This window comes from Myotis daubentonii, chromosome 9 (genome assembly GCF_963259705.1).
Source record: "Myotis daubentonii chromosome 9, mMyoDau2.1, whole genome shotgun sequence".
Classification (NCBI taxonomy): Eukaryota; Metazoa; Chordata; class Mammalia; order Chiroptera; family Vespertilionidae; genus Myotis; species Myotis daubentonii.
Window position 1 is genome coordinate 83,898,873 of NC_081848.1, and position 17,203 is coordinate 83,916,075.

The 17,203-nt window shown below is 61.0% G+C and overlaps 1 protein-coding gene across 6 annotated transcripts in view; it reads left to right on the forward strand.

Moving 5' to 3' along the window:
• SYT7 (synaptotagmin 7) overlaps positions 1 to 17,203 on the forward strand; it is a 55,719-nt gene that overhangs the window by 11,705 nt on the left and 26,811 nt on the right. For all 6 annotated transcript variants that reach the window (XM_059710469.1, XM_059710470.1, XM_059710471.1 and 3 more), the window contains exons 2-3: positions 12,162 to 12,265; positions 16,003 to 16,082. In XM_059710469.1, the coding sequence (XP_059566452.1) occupies positions 12,162 to 12,265; positions 16,003 to 16,082 (184 nt within the window). The remainder of the gene's footprint in view (positions 1 to 12,161; positions 12,266 to 16,002; positions 16,083 to 17,203) is intronic.

Consider the following 17,203-nt stretch of genomic DNA (forward strand, 5'->3'; position numbering starts at 1 on the left):
AATTAGCAGGAAGTAATTGCCTGGGAAAAAAAAATTTCATTTAGAATGAGAAATCGAGACTTCAAGTCAGAGCTGAGCCAACTGACAGCCCTAGGGAGCAGGAGGAGGGAGGTGGCCCAGGTCATGGCCTTAGGAAGCCCCTCAGGACATGAAGGCCCATTGGACCCCCGCCCCCTCCCTGGACCCCAGCCTCGGGGAGGAGGGCGGATAGCACTGGGCTGGGAGTCCCATCGGCTTCACTACTCATGGGACAAGCCACTCATTTCTCTGAGCCTTAGTTTTCTGTCCTGTAAACTCAAGCGAGGCCCTCAAGCACAGTGAGGGGGGACTTGGACGGAGGCTATAAAAGCCCTGGGCAGGCCGTAAAGAGCGGCGGGACTGCGGCGTCCCTGTCTTCCCCCGCGTGGCTGTCCATCTCTGGGATGTGGGGATGGTGGAGAGGTGGCCTTGGGAACCCCTAAGGGGCAGCGTGGCTTCCCGAACAGGTGGACCCAGCTGAGCAGCAAGATTCAAGGCAGACAGGTGCGGTGCCCGGGCCAGGCTCCACACGCACCAGCTGGGCCCCCCTGCGTGGTCCCCTCGCCTGTCTGAACCCTACTTCCGTCATCTGTAGGATGCGGGTCATGGTGCTTCCTACCAGGGGGGTTGTAAGGCCGAATGCGGTCATGTGGGCCGAGCTCTTACCGCAGTGCTCGGCCTGGAGTGAGCGTGCGACACGCGGCAGGGGCTATAGTATCCACTGTAATTAACGGCTATTGGCCCTACTCCCTCCTGGCTCCACTGAAGCTGTGATTTTGAGTGTTGTCTTCAGGTGGCTATTTGTTTTGCCTTTTTTTTTTTTTGAAGGAGAGGAATTTTTACACCCAGTGAGGCTAGTACGAGGCAGTCCTATATAAACACCAAGCAGATTTGCTTCTCAAAGAGCCCCCACCTGTGGGGTCGGGAGGCCGGACTGGGTTGCAGCTGTGGCCTTCTCTCACCCCTACTTTTTCCTAGGGAGGGGCTGTGGGCAAGTTTCTTATTTGGGTGGATGTGCGGTCCCGCGCCTCTGCCCTCAGGGAAGGAACATGACAGGCCTTTGTGTTCATCTTGGTAGGACTGGCCCTACAGTGGGAGGAAAGGTCGTGTTTAAAGAGGCGTATCCCACGCACCTTGGAGGAGGGAGCAGAAAGTTTGTCCTGGTCCAGTTGTCTTCGCGGTGAACTGGGCAGCATCGCACCCCAAGGCCACCAGACACAGTCAGACAGCCAGGAGCACCGGTGCTGGGCAGCGCCGCAAGCTCCAAGCGCCAGATTGCCCGGGGAAGGGTGAGGGGGCGGTGGGGGCGGGACAGTCTGCCACTCCTTCCCCATTCGCCCAGCACCACCAAGGAGGACCTCCTGTGCGCCTGCTCTGAGCGCAGTACCCGCGCCAGCCTCCAGGGGGCAGTGCCGCGGGCTCCCGTGAGGGAATGGGAAGTGGCATTGACAGTGGTGGGGAGGCTCTTTGTGTCTCAAGTTGGGCTGCTGACTGGGGACCTCACTGGGGAGAAGGGAGCTCCTTAGGTCCGTTGGTTGCTCGGCGGGGCTGCAGCTTAAGGCTGGTCTGGGAGGAATTGACAGTGGAAGGTGGGGCCGCTGTGCTGCAGCCCCAAAAAGGGTTCCTGCGGGTCAGATCCTACTGGCCAGGGGCAATGCGAAGAGGAGGGCTCAGTCCCAGGACCCTGTCCTGTTTCAGCACCAAGGACAGAGGCAGCGGGCTGGTGGCTGTGTCAGGACCACGGACAGATCTCAGGGCGCGTGCTCAGTGGCCCTGTCCTGATACTGGCTTGATATCCCTGAATATGGTAGAATGGCGCCTTGTTAGGATCTAGGGAATCTCAGCTACCCTCTGTCCTAACAAGGCGATTTAGGACCAGAGACGTGAGTTCGTTCTAAGGTCACACCGCCATCGTGACACAGCGAGTGTCCGAGCTGCACGCAGATCCCCAGCAGTCTCTTTCCACCGCTCCCACAACTGCACGCCCACTCGTTCCGCCCCTCCTTCCTACACACCTCTAGGATCTGCCCCTAAGAGCGCTCACGCGGACACAGATGAAGTGTATCTCCACCCCCGGGTCATCAAAGCCCCAGGTCAAGAGGCTGGACCTCAGGGTGGATGATCCCTAGCCCCCGTGGCTTTCGTGGCCGTGAGCCTCAGGCGGGAGGGTGTCGGGGAGCCCGTGACTTGGGGAGGTAAAGTCGAGGCATCTGCATGAGGAGCTCTTAAGTGCTCCGAGGACCTTGAATAAAATACTGCGTACCATTCCCACCCCAGCTTCTTTGCAGCCGTGTATTATTCATAACAATACGATGCTGATTTAGGCAGAGGCACAACAATGTATTATTCATAGGAGTAGCGAGTGGTCAAGGCCTGTACTTAATCATCACATGGCCCTGGTCCTGCCCCGCGGCACGCTCCTGGCGGAGACGCCCTCCAGCGGAGCCCTTCCTCTCCCGGGCTCCCTGCTCAGAGCTGGCACCTGGCCTGTTCGTCCTGACTTCTGGACTCAGTAGGTCCCTCTCCCCCTCTTTTTTTTTTTAAAAAAAAGTATTTTTATTTGATTTCAGAGAGGAAGGGAGAGGGAGAGAGAGATAGAAACATCAATGATGAGAGAGAATCATGGATCGGCTGCCCCCTACTGGGGACTGAGCCCACAACCCAGGCATGTGCCCTTGACCGGAATTGAACTTGGGACCCTTCCGTCCGCAGGCTCATGCTCTATCCACTGAGCCAAACTGGCTAGGGCTCCCTGTACCGCTCTTTTGAGGCTAAAGATTGAAGCCTTCCCTAAGCCTCGAACTGTGGGAGGTGGGAGTGGCTGTGATGTGGGAAGGGGTCACCAGGTAGAAGATACCCCCATCGCCTCCCTTAAATACGGCAGTGGAGGTGAGACCCTCTGTAAACTCCGGGCACTTTGCAAACTGTTCTGCACGGAACAGATGTGAGGCATTGTTACCAAGGCCATGTTCTCTGCTGGGAGGGAGAGAGCAGAGGTAGGGAGGGGCGGGTGAGGCCCTTGCAGCTCCCAGACCTCGCTCCCTGCTGAGGAGTCAGAGGGCTCGTGGATCCCGACATGTCCCCATCCAGTTTCTTGCTGGAACAGCTCCTGGCCCATCCGGATAATCCCTCATTCGCTGTTTACTCATTTAGCATCTCCTCTGAATTCTAAACCGTCTGCATCCAGCCGGCCTCGGCAGCCCCTGCCAGCCTTCTCTCCCTGGCTCGCTCACGCATTATCTGTTTTTATTACAGTCAAGGTTGAAGAGGCTTGCTCGTTCTGAGCCCCTATTTCCAGCTACTTTTAACTTTCCCAAACAATTCCCCGAGGGCCTCCTCGGTTTCCAGCCTCCTTCCCACCCTGGAGGGGCCCGAGGGGTTGTGGGTGGCACCTGGCTTCTGAAGGACACTCAGAGAGCCCGTGGGGAGGGCATGGGAGTGGGGCCAAGGCCCAGCTTTCGGGGGAAATGAGTGCCTGGCTCGTTCCCTTCTTTTCCATTTTCCCTTCTGCCCGCCCATCTCATTTTATTTTTTCCTGTAGGAAGACATGAGCTGCCCCCATTCCCAAGGTGGGTGGCCTCGAGCGGGGAGTTTCAGTGTGGAGAGAAGGCAGGGTACTCATCATGACAGGAGGCCTGGCGTTTTGCCTGGCTGTCTGGGTTCAGAGTTTAGCTCGTTGGTTTTCTGTTGCTATCTCCCAGCTAGGCCTTTTTCTGGCTTTTTTTGTGTTGGGTCGGTAGGAAGGAGGGAGGTGGGCTAGGCATCAAACATACCCTCCCCTTCTCATGCCCAGCTAGTCCTGGGCTGCAGGCTCTGCACCTGTAAATCACCTCCCATCTTTTCCCACTCCCAGCTGCTCACATGCACAGGAAGGGATGCTTCATATGGAGACCTGGGACTCTGGTTTTCACTGCCTTCCACCCGCACGTCATCCTGCAGCCACCAAAGGATGCGGGGAGGTGGGGTGCTGAAGCATAATACATCCTGGTGCAGAATCAGGTGGGAGCAGGTGGGTCAGGAGGGGAACCCCCTGGCAGATGTAGCCCCAATCGCCTCCAACATCACTCTGCTTTCTCTCCGAGATAGTAGGTGCACCCCAGTCAGCACAGCAGAGACAGGGTCCTGGGCACCCCGCCCTTCTCTCTGCTCACATTCTGGCCAGCCTCGGCCACTCAACCGCCAGCCTGTCCTGAGACCTGTAGGCTGACTGAGGCCAAGGTCTGGTCTGGGGGAGGGAGGAAGGAGCCGGGAAAGGTGTGTGTGTGAGAGAGTGGGAACCTCTGAAATGCTTGGGGTAACTTGGGCATGGCTCTCTGGTCACATTTTTGGCTGCTCTTGATTCTGTGTTCACTTGATGTCTTTCTTCTCTGCCTGCTCCTTCGAACGACTTGTCTGGAGGCTCAGCTCCCCGTGGGTGGAACAGAGAGAGAGCTGCAGGGTTTGGGGTCTTACAGGCTCTGAGTCCAATCCTGGCCGTACCTCTCTTCGGCTGTGGGCTCTTGGGCAAATAGCCCTTCTGAGCCTCGGTTTGCTTCTTTGTCAAATGAGCATAAGTGTTTCCCTTCAGAGGGGTGCTGGGGGCTGTGAACGTGACTCAGTGTTGCGTGTACATTAGTCACTGTGAGTACAGCCTCTGGGAAGGAGAGCAAGGGCCTGGGATATGGGGATGCAGGAGAGGGGAGCCGTCTAGGTTGGGAGGGGGTGGCGGTGCGACAGCTTTGGAAAGGCTGGAGAGAGGGAGTGTGCATGTCACCATCCGAGAGTACAAGAGCAGATTAACTCCGGGGGCAAGCGCCTATGTGCACAGGTTTCCAGCACATCCAGCAGCTTCCCTGTATTGTGTCCTAGTCGGTGGGCTAGGGGAGACCCCAAGCAATGGGGAGACAGGACTTTGCCCTATTGGCCCTGCTTGGGGAACAAGACGATTCTCAAGAAGGGGGAGGGTGGACAGAGGGGCAGTTCATTCAAGTTTGGAGAGGAAAGGGACGGCTGTGAGTGCATGTCATCAGGGAGGGCTTCCTGGAAGAGGCAGGCTTCCCTGCGGCCTCGAATAATTTCAGGCTTTTGTTCAGCCCTTGTCTATCCAGCGTCTCCTTCGTACCAGACCTTGGGCTACAGAGATGAGTGATCTGCGGTCTCAGCCCTCCCGGTGCTCCCAGTGGGGGAAAGACATAGAACGTGCTAATTATTAACTCAAAGAAGAATTGCCGTAGGTACAGGGGAAGCAGAAGGAAATGTGGGAGGGAACGGAGGCCATCTCTGTCTGGGGACCCTGAGGGTAGAGAAGAGAGGGAGGGGCATTCCAGCCTGAGAACAGTTTATGCAAAGCCTCAGGTGTGAGAGACCTCGGCCTTCCAGAAGGCAGGGTAAAGCGGGCTGTGGCTAGGTTGTGCCGTGCAGCGGTTTACAGAATCTCATCCCATCCTTCAGCTCAGAGGAGCCGCTGGGAAGGGACAGGCTCGGGCTGCCTTAATTCCCCGTGCCCACCTTCCTCTGTGGACCGGGAGGGACGTGGTACAAGGTCGTGGCGATCACACAAAACGGTGCGGCTGCACTTCCTGGCACAAAAGGCGTGCGCTCAATTAATGTGAACTGTTACGTGATCCTGACAGGACCCCAGCAGGGGAGGTCGGGGGTTATTATCATCATTTACAGGGAAAGCACTTTGGCCCAGCATGGGCCCTTCCAGGGTCACTGGCCAGGGCCGGGGGTGGGACTTGAACCCAGGTTGTCTGCCTTCACAGCTGGTTTCCCTCCCACTGCTCTGCCTCAGAAGGACAGACAGAATCTGAGTGGACAGATGCTGGCCATAGGGAGGAAATTCCAGGCTGAGGAAGTGCATGAATGCCAAGACCCCGTGGATGGCAGCGTGGGCTGGGCATCTGCTCATGGCTATGACCATGTGTGACCACGCATGGGGGGGTGTGAAGGTGAGCATGGGTGTTTGTGCAAGGAGTGAGTCTCCGTGGCTTGTGTGTGTGTCCATGCATGTGTATGTGTGTGAGTGTGAGCATGGGTATATGCAAGGAGTCTCCGTGGCTCATGCGTGTGTGTGTGCATGCATGCATGCATGCATGCCCATGCATGTGTGTGTGTGTATGAGCATGGATGTCTGTGCAAGGAGTCTCCGTGGCGCATGTATGTGTGTGTGTGTGTGTGTGTGTGTGTGTGGTGTGTGTGCATGAGGGAGAGAGGGAGAGAGGGAGAGAGAGAGAGAGAGAGAGAGAGAGAGAGAGAGCGCGCGCCATGGTGTCTGTCTGTGGCCTGTATATGTGTGCCTGCTCCTCTGGCTCCCTTCCCACTCCCCCTGGGTAGCTGGTGAGCTTGCCCTCAGAAGTCCATTCCCTCGCCACAGCTCCCCGGGGCATCCCAGCAGCCAGCGGCCCTGTTTGATTCTGTTCATCCATAAATCATGGCTTGCTGAGGAGATGAAAAAAATTGGGAGCGGGGGCAGATCCCTGGCAAGGGATGGGGTCAGGTCTTCAGTGCACACCTGAAGCCCAGCCTGGCTTCCAGCGGTCACCCCACCCCCGCCCCTCGCTGCCTCAGCCCTCCCCACTCGTTGCCCTACGCATTCAACTGATGCTGCTCTTGTTCAAGCCCTGGGCCCGTCCGTCATGAGTCAGGGGCTGGACGGGGGCGGGGTGCACGGAATTGAGTAAGACGTGACCCCCCTGGCCTCCACTGTCCTTTGGGGAAAACTAGATGTGTATCTAGCTCAGTATTTCACTTTCCGCTCATTGAGTGCCAACGCCGTGCCCAGATGTCTCCTGCGCGGAGAGGTGGCGATGCTATGATAATAGCCAGCACTTACTGCCCACTTATTCTGCATCGGGCACTGTGCTAAGCACACTCTCTGTGCTCATTCCTTTAAACCTCACAATTGTCCTGTGAGGCCTGGACTATTACGAGCCCCCACTTGCAGATGGGGAGACCAGTGCACACACAGATCAGGTCACATGGCTTGGAAGAATAAGAGCAAGAATCTGAGCCCAGACAGCCTGGCTCCAGAGCCCTGGCACTTAATCACTGCACCCTAACGGCAGGCAGGCCCCCTGTGCGGGGAGCCCCGAGGCAGGAGTTCATTCCCACTGAGGAGGTGACGGAGGGCTCCTGCAGGAGGCGCTTCTCCTCTGGCCTAGAAAAATCAGGGACTGCCAGGCAAATGCCCTCGCCCGTTCGGCTCAATGGATAGAGCATCGGCCTGTGGCCTGAAGGGTCCCAGGTTCGATTCCGGTCAAGGGCACAGGCCCGGGTTGCGGGCTCGATCCCCAGTGGGGGGCATGCAGGAGGCAGCCGATCCATGATTCTCTCTCATCACTGATGTTTCTATCTCTCTCTCCCTCTCTCTCTTCCTCTCTGAAATCAATATATTTTTTTTAAAAAAAGAATTGTCAGGCAAAGATGGGCACAATGGAAGAACGGAAGGGGTGTGTGTGTGTGTGTGTGTGTGTGTGTGTGTGTGTGTGTAAGAGAGGTTCTCAAACCCTGTCCCTGCAGCCCCTCCCGTCTCTGCTCTCCCGTCTTGTTTGGGTGACATGAGGTAACATACACAGGCATTGAACCTTCAACCAATGTTTACCGAGTGTCAGCCTGTCACTGAGGATCCTGGGACAACAGAGCAGGACCCCTGCCTTCTCGGACCTTGTAGTCTGGTACACAGTAGGTGCTTAACACATAGTAGCCTCTATTATCATCATTATTCCTAGCGGCCTGGGACTCCTCCCCACCCGTCCTGGCAACAAGCATTTATTGAGCACCGCCTCAGGGCTCGTCTCTGTCCTTGGAGCTGGGCGGACAGAGGGGAAGACAGTGGGTGAGGACCTCATCCGCCCTCAGAGGTGGGCCGCCTCCTGGGGCGCCCAGATCAGACCCCGCGAGCTCCTCGGGGAGTGGCCTGGTTAGCACAGGCTCTGCCCACAGGACGTGGCAGGGCCTACAGGTCTCCGTTAGATTGTCATGAATCCTGAGCTCTGACCGGCGGACACACCCACCACAGGCCTGGGCACAGGGTCAGCAGTGTGCCCGAGCTCACCCTCCCTCCCAGGACACCCCTGGGATGGGACCCAGGAGGCCTGGTCCTCCTCGCTCCTGCCTCCCCTGCCTCCCAGGTCTCCTGATGCCCTCGGTCTACCCTTGTCTGTCCCCCCCGCCCCCCAGGACCCAGGACACATCCTCTGCCCAGGGATAGGTCGTGGGACTCAGCGCTGTCAGAAGGCTGGTGAGGGCGAGGGTGGCAATATTTTCTTTCCTCAAATGTGAATATGCTGACGCTAAGGGGACTTGAAACCATGCATGTCATCGGAGGGAGGTTTCGAAGGGCATGGGCGGCTTTGCCTGGGGACGGCTGGAGGGGACATGAGAGCTGTCAGCAAGGATTTGGAGGCTGCGTGTGGCAGAGGGAGCCAGCTTGCTCCCAGCAGCTCGGAGGGCAAGCCCAGGACCACGAGGGAAGGTTCTGGGGAGGCGGGTTGGGCTCAGCACAAGGCTCGGCCGCCCTCCCCAACGCCCGTCTCTGGAGGCCCGTCTCCTGCGAAGCTGCTTCCTGTCGCCGCCCCGCCTGGGGGGTGACCCCTCACTTCCGAGGTCCCTCCAGCCCCAGACTCCAGGCCCTGGGGATGGTTCACTCTGGCTGGCAGGTGAGGACGTGCTTGTCCCCCCCCCCCATGGCAGCGCCATGCATTGGCCGAGGACGTCGTGTCACTTACTCACAGCATCGGTGCAATTTGCAATGGCAAGCGTTTCACCCCGGCCTCGCGGGCTGTGCAAGGGGTGCTGGGAGCCTGGTGGGGAGAGGTCACTGCCTGGAAGACGATGGCGTCCGCCATGCTGCCGGGGGGTCCCAGGGTCCCTGATCCCCGGGATGGGGCTCAACATTCCTCAGCAACACGCCCCTTTTGTCCGTTGTCTGCAACACCCCACGACGGGAAACAGAAGGAAATGGGCGGCGTGGGTTGAAGAGGACTGTGGGGCCGTGGCCTCATCTGCTCAGCTCCCCTCCCTGGCCCTTGAGGGATCCTGGGAGCCCCCGGTGTTCCTAAAAGTGCACAGAGCAGAGGCTAGGCCCCGAGCCAGGCTGCCGGGTTCAAACCCCGGCTCCCCCACCTGCTCTCTGAGTGACCTTGGACAAGGGGCTTGACCCCTGTGTGTCTCAGTTCCCCGATCTGTAAAACAGGGATAACTGTAACGCCGACTCCCGTTGCCGTGAGCACTGAGTTGTTGCCTCACGTGGAACATCTAGGACACCTGCTCATCATCAGAGCGAGAAGGGTGCGCTCTTGCACAGATGAAAGCACTGACCTCCTTTGCTCTTGCTGTTCCCTCTGCCCAGAATATGCTACCCTCACCTCAGCCCCACCCCCCAGACCACACCAAAGACCCTCTCCTCCGGGAAGCCTTCCCAGATAGCTCCCTCATCCGGCAGTCCATTCATCTGTGTGCTCCCAGAGCCCCCTGCTTATCCCTGAGACAAAGCTAACACCAACAACCTTAGTGAGCATCCCGATCTATTGCGTGCTAACAACCATCCCAGAGAGCGGATGGCATTTTTATCTTCTCTTCGGTATAAAGGAGAAAACGGAGACACAGCGGTTAAGGCACTTGTCCAAGGCCACACGGCTGTTAAGAAATAGAGGCTTGTCAACTCTAATTGGAAAATAAATTTAAAAGGATATATATATTTTTTTTAATGAAATAATTATTTTTTAAATGAGGCAGGGGCTGTACTCACACGTGGGTCCTTTCCCGGGTGTGTTGGAGTCTGGAGCTCCAGGCTGGTGGCCTGCCGCTCACCGGTTCTGGGGCTCCTGACGCGCTAGGAAGTCATCGCCGGATCCTTGCCTGTGCCCTGTGCCCTGTGCCCATGGTAGATGCTCAGTAGCGAGTAGTTGAAAGCTCAACCCGAGATGGAATTTATGTCACTGAGGAGGGAGTTCGACAAAGGAAGGTGTTGTGCCACCTGCTCTCCCCCTCCCCCAGGCCCTCCCCGTGGAGGGAGCTGGGCAAAGTGCAGGCCCTCTTCCCAGAAGGCACCTTGCCCATCGCCTCACCACAGCCCTGCCTCTCGGGGCCCAGGTGACGTGCCTGCGGAATTGTGGCCGTCACTCCTCCCCGCCCCGTCCTCCCTCGGAGGCCTGAGGTTGAAGATGGAGGCCGTCCATTTGGCCTGAGAACTTTGGCGAAGGTGCCTTCCTGCCCGCGGAGGGAAGGGCACTGGTTCCTTGGTGTCTGGGTGGCCTGGGCCAGAGCTCCCGGGAGCTGTGGGCCCTGAGGGTGACAGTCGACTGGCTGCAGGGACTTTTGAGGGCCGAGGCTCTGGACTTGGGACAAGAGGAAGTTTCGTTGGCCTGGCAGGTAGATAGATGGGGGACAGGTGAGGGCAGCCTTTTCCCACAGCTGGGAGGCTCCGGAAATGGGGAAGGGAGAGAGGAGGCTCAAGCAGGATTCCAGAGAGAACAGGTAGCGAACCAAGTGCCCAGGGCCCTGGAGTGGTGATGGGGGGAGCCCCGAGGGCCCTGAGAGCTGGGGGTGACCTCTGGGCCCTCTCTCTGAGGCCCCACAGTAAAGCAAGAGGATGAGCCCAGCACCTTAAACCACAGGAACCAGGACCAGACAGACAGCTGTCACCCACTCTCAGTGACCATCCCCCTGGCACCGGAAGTCCCACGCAGGCTCCTCTGTAAACAACCGCGTCTCCTTGACTTTCGGACGCATCCAGCGCACGCAGCTTCACAGAGCACGTGTGATGGTGCCGCTCTCACCTGACTCCCTCACATGACCGTTTCGGTCAAATTTCGCCTTCCTGGTGTCTGGTTTGGGCTCGTGTGCACAACCACCTGTGCGACGGCAGGGAGGAGGTTTATCTGCATTGCAGGGGAGCACACGGAGCGGGTATGTGACTCGCCCTCAGCCACACGGCGAGCAGGAGCCGCCATTTGCACAGAAACCTGGCGCTTTCCTCGCCGAGCAGGCCCACGAAGACTCCCACCCTGAGGTCCAGGACTGTGGAGAGCCGCTACAGCGTTTGGACAGGTGCAAGCCTGGGCCTAATGAGAGGGCACGATCCCCTCTCGTGGCAAAGCCACGTGCAAGTCCCAGCACAATTACAGCCAAAGGCTATGGCTGTGAGCTTGACCTCATGGCCCGAACCTGTGGCCCCACGTGGCTGAGTGATGTGGGCTGCGGGAGGGGCAGCAAGTAAACAAAGCTCGGTCATGTGCCTGTGATTGAGTAGATTCGAAATCCCCGAGAACGCTGTAAACATCTTGACCCGCCCTCACTGTGCCTCGTGGAATCTGCTATAAAATGAAGACTCGGTTTGCAGCCCGTGGCACTGTCTCTCTGGTCAGAGGACAGCGTCCCACCCCGCCCCAGCTTTATTCTCCCGTCTGTCTTTCCTAATCCTTCACGCACCCCCGCCCCCAGGTTCACCCGTGGCCGTGCTGGCGTGGCACACAGGACCTCTGAGCTCTTGGAATGGAAGCCACGGCGAGCGCTCGGGAGATTGTCCATCACGGGCCCAGCGACTCAGGGAGGGGAGGGGAGGGGAGGGGAGGGCGGGCGTGCAGACCCCGTTGGGTGGGCTAAGGGGGCCAGGGCTGGTCAGAGGGTTCCAGAGATCTCGTTCTGGACTCTACACGTGGCTGTTGAGCCGCGGCCAGACACTTAAGAGTCTGTCCGTGCCCACAGGGCAGATGCCTCGGAGGGATTGTAGGAGCTGATGGCCCTTTGGGCGGATTTGGCTGGAGTGGAGCTCAGAGCCTGGAGGGGGGCCTGGAGAAGCAGTGACTGTCTTAGTGGGGTGTGGAGGCTGGGGGAGTTGGGGGGGCTAGGGGCACGCTGGCTTCTCCCTTGGAGGGTGTCAAGTTTGGGGGGTGGTACGGAGCCTGTGGGCTCACACAGGCCCGGCAGGGAGAGAGCAGTAGAGGTGTCAGCCGGCACAGTTGCCTCCTTTTCAGATGAGGGAGAGGCGGAGCCCTCCAGGGTGGGCAGAGCTGTGGGCTCAGAGCTGTGGGCTCAGAGCTCCCAGGCTGGGGGTCAGCTGGAAGGGCGGGCAGCGTGGTTGTTCTGAAGGCTCTGGACTGAGGGAGGGTGGCTGGCCCTGGCCAATGAGGGTCTGACCTGTGCATGTCCTCCCTCCCCAGGGGCGCCCACCCGCGACGTCCTGCTGGTCTCGGCCATCATCACCGTCAGCCTTAGCGTGACTATCCTTCTCTGCGGCCTCTGCCACTGGTGTCAGCGCAAACTGGTGAGGCTCCTGCACCCCGTCCCCCGCCCTTCGCCCCCCCACCCAACTGCAGGCTCGTGAAGGCTCTCCAAGGCCCACCTGTCCCCTGAGGCAGGCGCACCTGAGGCATTCACACCGCACGTGCGCACTGCGCTGGCCTGGGTGTGGGCCGCGTGGGTCCCTGTGGACACTCAGAGCCACACCCCTGAGGACATTCGTGGAGAGACCGGGGTCTCGCGGGCGATATCACGCGCGCAACTCCGCGCACACGTGCCCCGCCTCCCGCAGAAAGAGCCGCAGGCACACGCGCTCGGTGCAGGGGAGCCCCCTCCCCTCGGCCCGCCGCCCTCCCCCCTCCTCCGGGGCGGGGCGGGGCCGAGCCGGGCATCCTGGCCAATGAGATGCGGCGCCAGCCTCGCCCCACCCCCGCGCCCGCACATTCATCCAGGCTCCCCGGGTTTGGACAAGCACAAGCGGCCCCTTTTCCTCGGTAGCGAGGCTGGGCAATCGGCGAGCGGATCGAGCATCAATAAGTAACGAGCCGGTCAGGGGCACATTCATCACCGAGGGCGCCCGGGGCGGGAGCGGCCCGCGGCCGGGAGGGCGGCTGCCCCAGGAGACCCTCAGCCCCTCCCAGAAGTGCGGTGGGGCTTGGAGGAGCTGCGGGGGCGCCCCCGAGGGTGGGCCTGGAGGCGGCCCAGGTGTGGGACTTGCCCGGGGTTGGGTGCAGAAGGGTCCCCGCTCAGCCGCAGAGGCGGGAGGCTGTGGCCGTGGGCACTCCTAGGAAAGAGAAGGCGCAGACGCCCCCGGGGGCCCCGCACGCTTCCTGCAGGAAACGCGTGCTCAGGAACTGGGGACGTGCCTCTCCTTCCTGCCCACCCCCACCCCCGTGCGCGCGTGTCCGCGGGACGGCTGTTCCCCGCAGGTGGAGCCAGGCTGGCTGCCCCGCATTGTTCCTGGATCTCCTGTGGCTGCCGCATCTCAGAATTCCAGGGGCAGTGGAGGGTGGCCCCGTGCCTCTGTGCGCGAGTGTCCTCGAGGCTGTGGGCGTGGCTGAGCACTCACTGCAGCCTGCATGTCTTGTTGGGCTGGCTGTCTGTCTGTCTGTCCGTATTGGACGGCAGGTGAAGGTGTGTGAGCAGGTGCTGCTGGTGCCCTTGAGTGCGTGTGTGGGCGGGGGGGGGGGGGGGTCTTTGTGTTGAGTGTATCCACTTTGAGGGTATTAGTGCAGTGGGTGTCTGTGTGTGTGTGTGTGTGTGTGTGTCTGTAGTGAGAGCCTCACCCTGTCCCCACTCATCTGGGGGCAGGAGTTCAAGGACAACAGCTTTTGTAGCAGGTGGGCAGCTGAGAGATGCAGAGCCCATCCACCCCCACCCCCTGTCCAGCCTGAGGAACTTCCCCCAGAGTCCAGTCCACACTGTCCTTTCTGACTTCTTTCTCCCAGCTGCCCAAGCCCTCAACCTGCTACCACCCCTCCCCTGCCCTCCACCCGTCCCCCCCCCCCCCGGGCTGCAGAGCCAGGGAGCCCCTTGCCCGGGCTGTCTCCATGCCCCATGCTTGCCCGCCTGTCCCCTCTGCAGCAGCGACGTGGTGCCCTCACAGCCCAGATCCCATTTCCAAACATTAACAACTTCCTTAACCTCCAGCTGGCTTTCCAGCTCTCCTGCCAAGTCCTCCCTGCCCAGCAGGCTGGTGGCATGGGGTCTCTCCTTGCCTCATGCACCTCCCTGTCCCCCAAACCAAGTTCTGCCCCAATGCCGATCCCCCTAGCTTCCCGGCTCCACTGCAGTGGCAGCTGCAGCCTGAGGGGCGGCTCTCTGAGCTGTGGAAGGGGGAGCGGCCCTGGGGACACCAGGGGCCAGCCCACCCCAGCCCTCCCCGTGCCTGGCCTGGGGAAGGACCGCAGCCGCCTCAGAAGGGGGTGCTTATGGGCAAGTTCCCTGCCAAGACTAGGAAGATAGAGGGGGAGAGAGAGGGGGTCCTCAACCAGGGCCTGGCACGGCCTGAAGTGCTGGAGTAGTGGGGGCGGGGCTCCCGCCTGAGGGTCACCCCAAGAAGGGCCCTGGGCCACCATGGACCAGCTGGAACTAGGAGTGTCTTGGGGTCAGAGCTGGAGCTGAGAACCGGTAGCTCCGCTGGTAACTCTTCAGGTTCTGGCTCCAAGGCAGCGGCCAGGATGGGGGGACCCCAGAGGGCGCTTCCAGTTGATGGTTTAGGGAACTGCTGGGTACCAGGTTCCACACCGAGTACGAGAGGCCGTACAGCCGTCCCTGGGGTGAACTGCCCAGGGTGGGAGCTGAAGTCGGGAGGAAAGTCACAGCTGTGCTGAGAGGCGGCAGCATGGGGCCCGGCTCTTCCCGTGACGTCACACCCACTCGGGAAGGAAGGGGAGGAGGGACCTGATCAGGCTAACACAGGAGCATGAGGCCCTGGGACCAGGATCCCGGCCCCCCGGAGGCCTAGGGGTGCTGAGGGGGGATGAGGCCCCCCACTCCACACACCCCTGCGGGGAGCTCCGCTGCCACTGTCCCTCTGCAGGTGGCCCTGTGCCCAGGAAGGGGCTGCAGTTGGCAGGAGCGCCAGGGAGCACAGCTGTCGCTTCTGTGTTGCTTTGGGGCAAGGGGAATGATTGACTATTGTGGCTCTGGTGTCGGTGCACACGACTGCACGTGGAGAAACGTGTGTGTGTGTGTGTGTGTGTGTGTGTGTCCGCTGGGCAGGGGCAGGCAAGTGTCCAGTGGGAGAATGGTCTGTGAGGGCAGCTCCAGCCCTTCCATGGCCCCATCCCCCCGCCACCCACACCAGCCCCGGCCTGGCCTAGACCTGTGGCCCCCGGGCGCACTGAGGACGCGTGGTGGCAGCCAGGAATGCTAATGGTGCCAGGCTCCGCATGAACTAAATTTAGAAACCCAAACCAAGAAGGTGAATGGCGCTCACCTTCTGGGCAGCAGGCCCAGTTGCCGCTGCAGCCACGGCCCTCCTTCCAGCCAGGGATGGGGGGTGCCCCCCCCCTGTTCCATCCTGCCCCTCCCCGACTCAGGCTGGAGTGAGAGTCAGTGGGCTGCCTTCTTACGAGGGAGCATGTTCAGGCCCTGCCCCGCCTCCCAGCCCCAGGCGCGAGGACCCCAGGGAGCCCCCAGACAGTGAGGGCCACAGCCTGGGCAGGACTGGGCACGGGCCTTCTCCCCACCCCCGCGGCTCACGTCACTGGCTGCTGCCAACCTTGCCCTGCAGGATGCCGCCCCCACCATCTGGGGGCAGTGACGTGGCCGGTGTGACGTAGCCAGGGGGATGTGGCCTGAGAGCCATCTGTCTGTGGCAGAGGGAGCTGCGCTTCTGGGAGCCTGGCCAGAGCAACAGGACGGGAGAGGCCCCAGCCTTGGGCTCAGGGATGGGGTGCAGGTCAAGGGGGTGGGGCAGGTCTTGGGACCCATTGAGGCCCAGGAAGTGCCAGCCAAAGAGCAGGTACTGGTGAAGCTGGCACCCCACAGTTGTGACACCCTTGACCTCTGACCTTGTTGCCAAGGCTGGGCTCCAGTCTACCCCGCTACCCCAGGGGAGTATCCCGCTACCCCAGGGGGAGTACCCTGCTACCCCAGGGGAGGACCCCGCTACCCCAGGGGGAGGACCCCGCTACTCCAGGGGGAGGACCCCGCTACCCCAGGGGGAGGACCCCGCTACCCCAGGGGGAGCCCGTTCTGTGGAGGCAGGGAGGGTGCAGCCCTGGGTCCCGGGAGTGACGGGTGCTGTCTCCGTAGGGCAAGCGCTACAAGAACTCCTTGGAGACGGTGGGCACGCCCGACTCGGGACGTGGGCGCAGTGAGAAGAAGGCCATCAAGTAGGTGCCAGCCTTGGGGTTGGGGATGGGGGTGCAGGCAGCCCAGGTGGGAGGAGCCCCTGACCCTCCCTACGTCTGCATCTGCCACAGACATCAGTCCCCCTCAACCCTGTGCCATGCTCCCCCACACACACACTCCCTGTGCCTCGGGGTGGCTCCAGGCCCCGCCTTCTCTGCCGGTGCCCCCCAGACCCTCACCGTGTTCCAGGCCCCCAGCCGCATTTCTGGCTGCCCTCCTGGCACTGTGTCCTCCCTCAGCCCGGTTACTGGTTCCTCCATCCACCTTCACGTCGCACACACCCCGCCCAGCCCCCCACTCTTTTCTCGAACCCTGTCAGTGTTCTCAGGGTCACCTGGAGGGGTGCAGCCCAGCGCTGGGCTGCTCAGGGGACGCTGGTAACGGGGAAGCTCCCCTGCCCCATTCCCAGCGAATGTCTTGCTGCCTCTGACCCCCCATTTTGCTCTAAGAGGCCTTTCAAGTAAGCAGGTCAGCCTTCCACTGTGGACCACCTGGGCCAGTCCACTGCGGAGGGCCCCTGGGGGACACCAGGAGACGCCCCTCTGCCCCACCCGGCCGGGGGCTCTGTGCCCTCTGGCCCATGGCCTGGTCCCTAACTCGAGCCGAGGCTGTGGGGCCAAGGGCGCCGCCATCTCAGCCTGCCAGCTAAGGGGCAAGCTGCCCCCGGCCTGCCCTGCCCCCTCCCCTCCCCTCCCGCCCCTTCCCACTGCCTCATCCCCCCACTCCCTCCTCTGTCTTCCTCCTTTTCTCTCCTCCTCCCCTTCTTCCTCCCCCTGCTCCTCAGGGCTCCCCCTCTGCCCCTCCTGCCCCTCCTCTCTTTCATCTCTAGCTCTGACCCTGTGGGGCCTTCACAGAAGCTGAGGGGGCGTCTGCAGGGCGGGTTAGTGGAGAGGGGGCCCGGCCAGGTTGGGGGTGGGGAGGCACGGGAAGCCTTTGAACCTGGTTCGGCTGCACCCGCTCCAGTCTTCAAAGCCGGAGCCCGCAGGTCTCAGGGGTGGTGCAGAGCCCGGCTCCGCTCGGGGCTTCCTGAAGGCAGGGGGACAGTGTGGGGGGTGGGGGAGCACCGGGCCAGCCCCCCAGCTCAGCACCTGTGCCGCCTGCA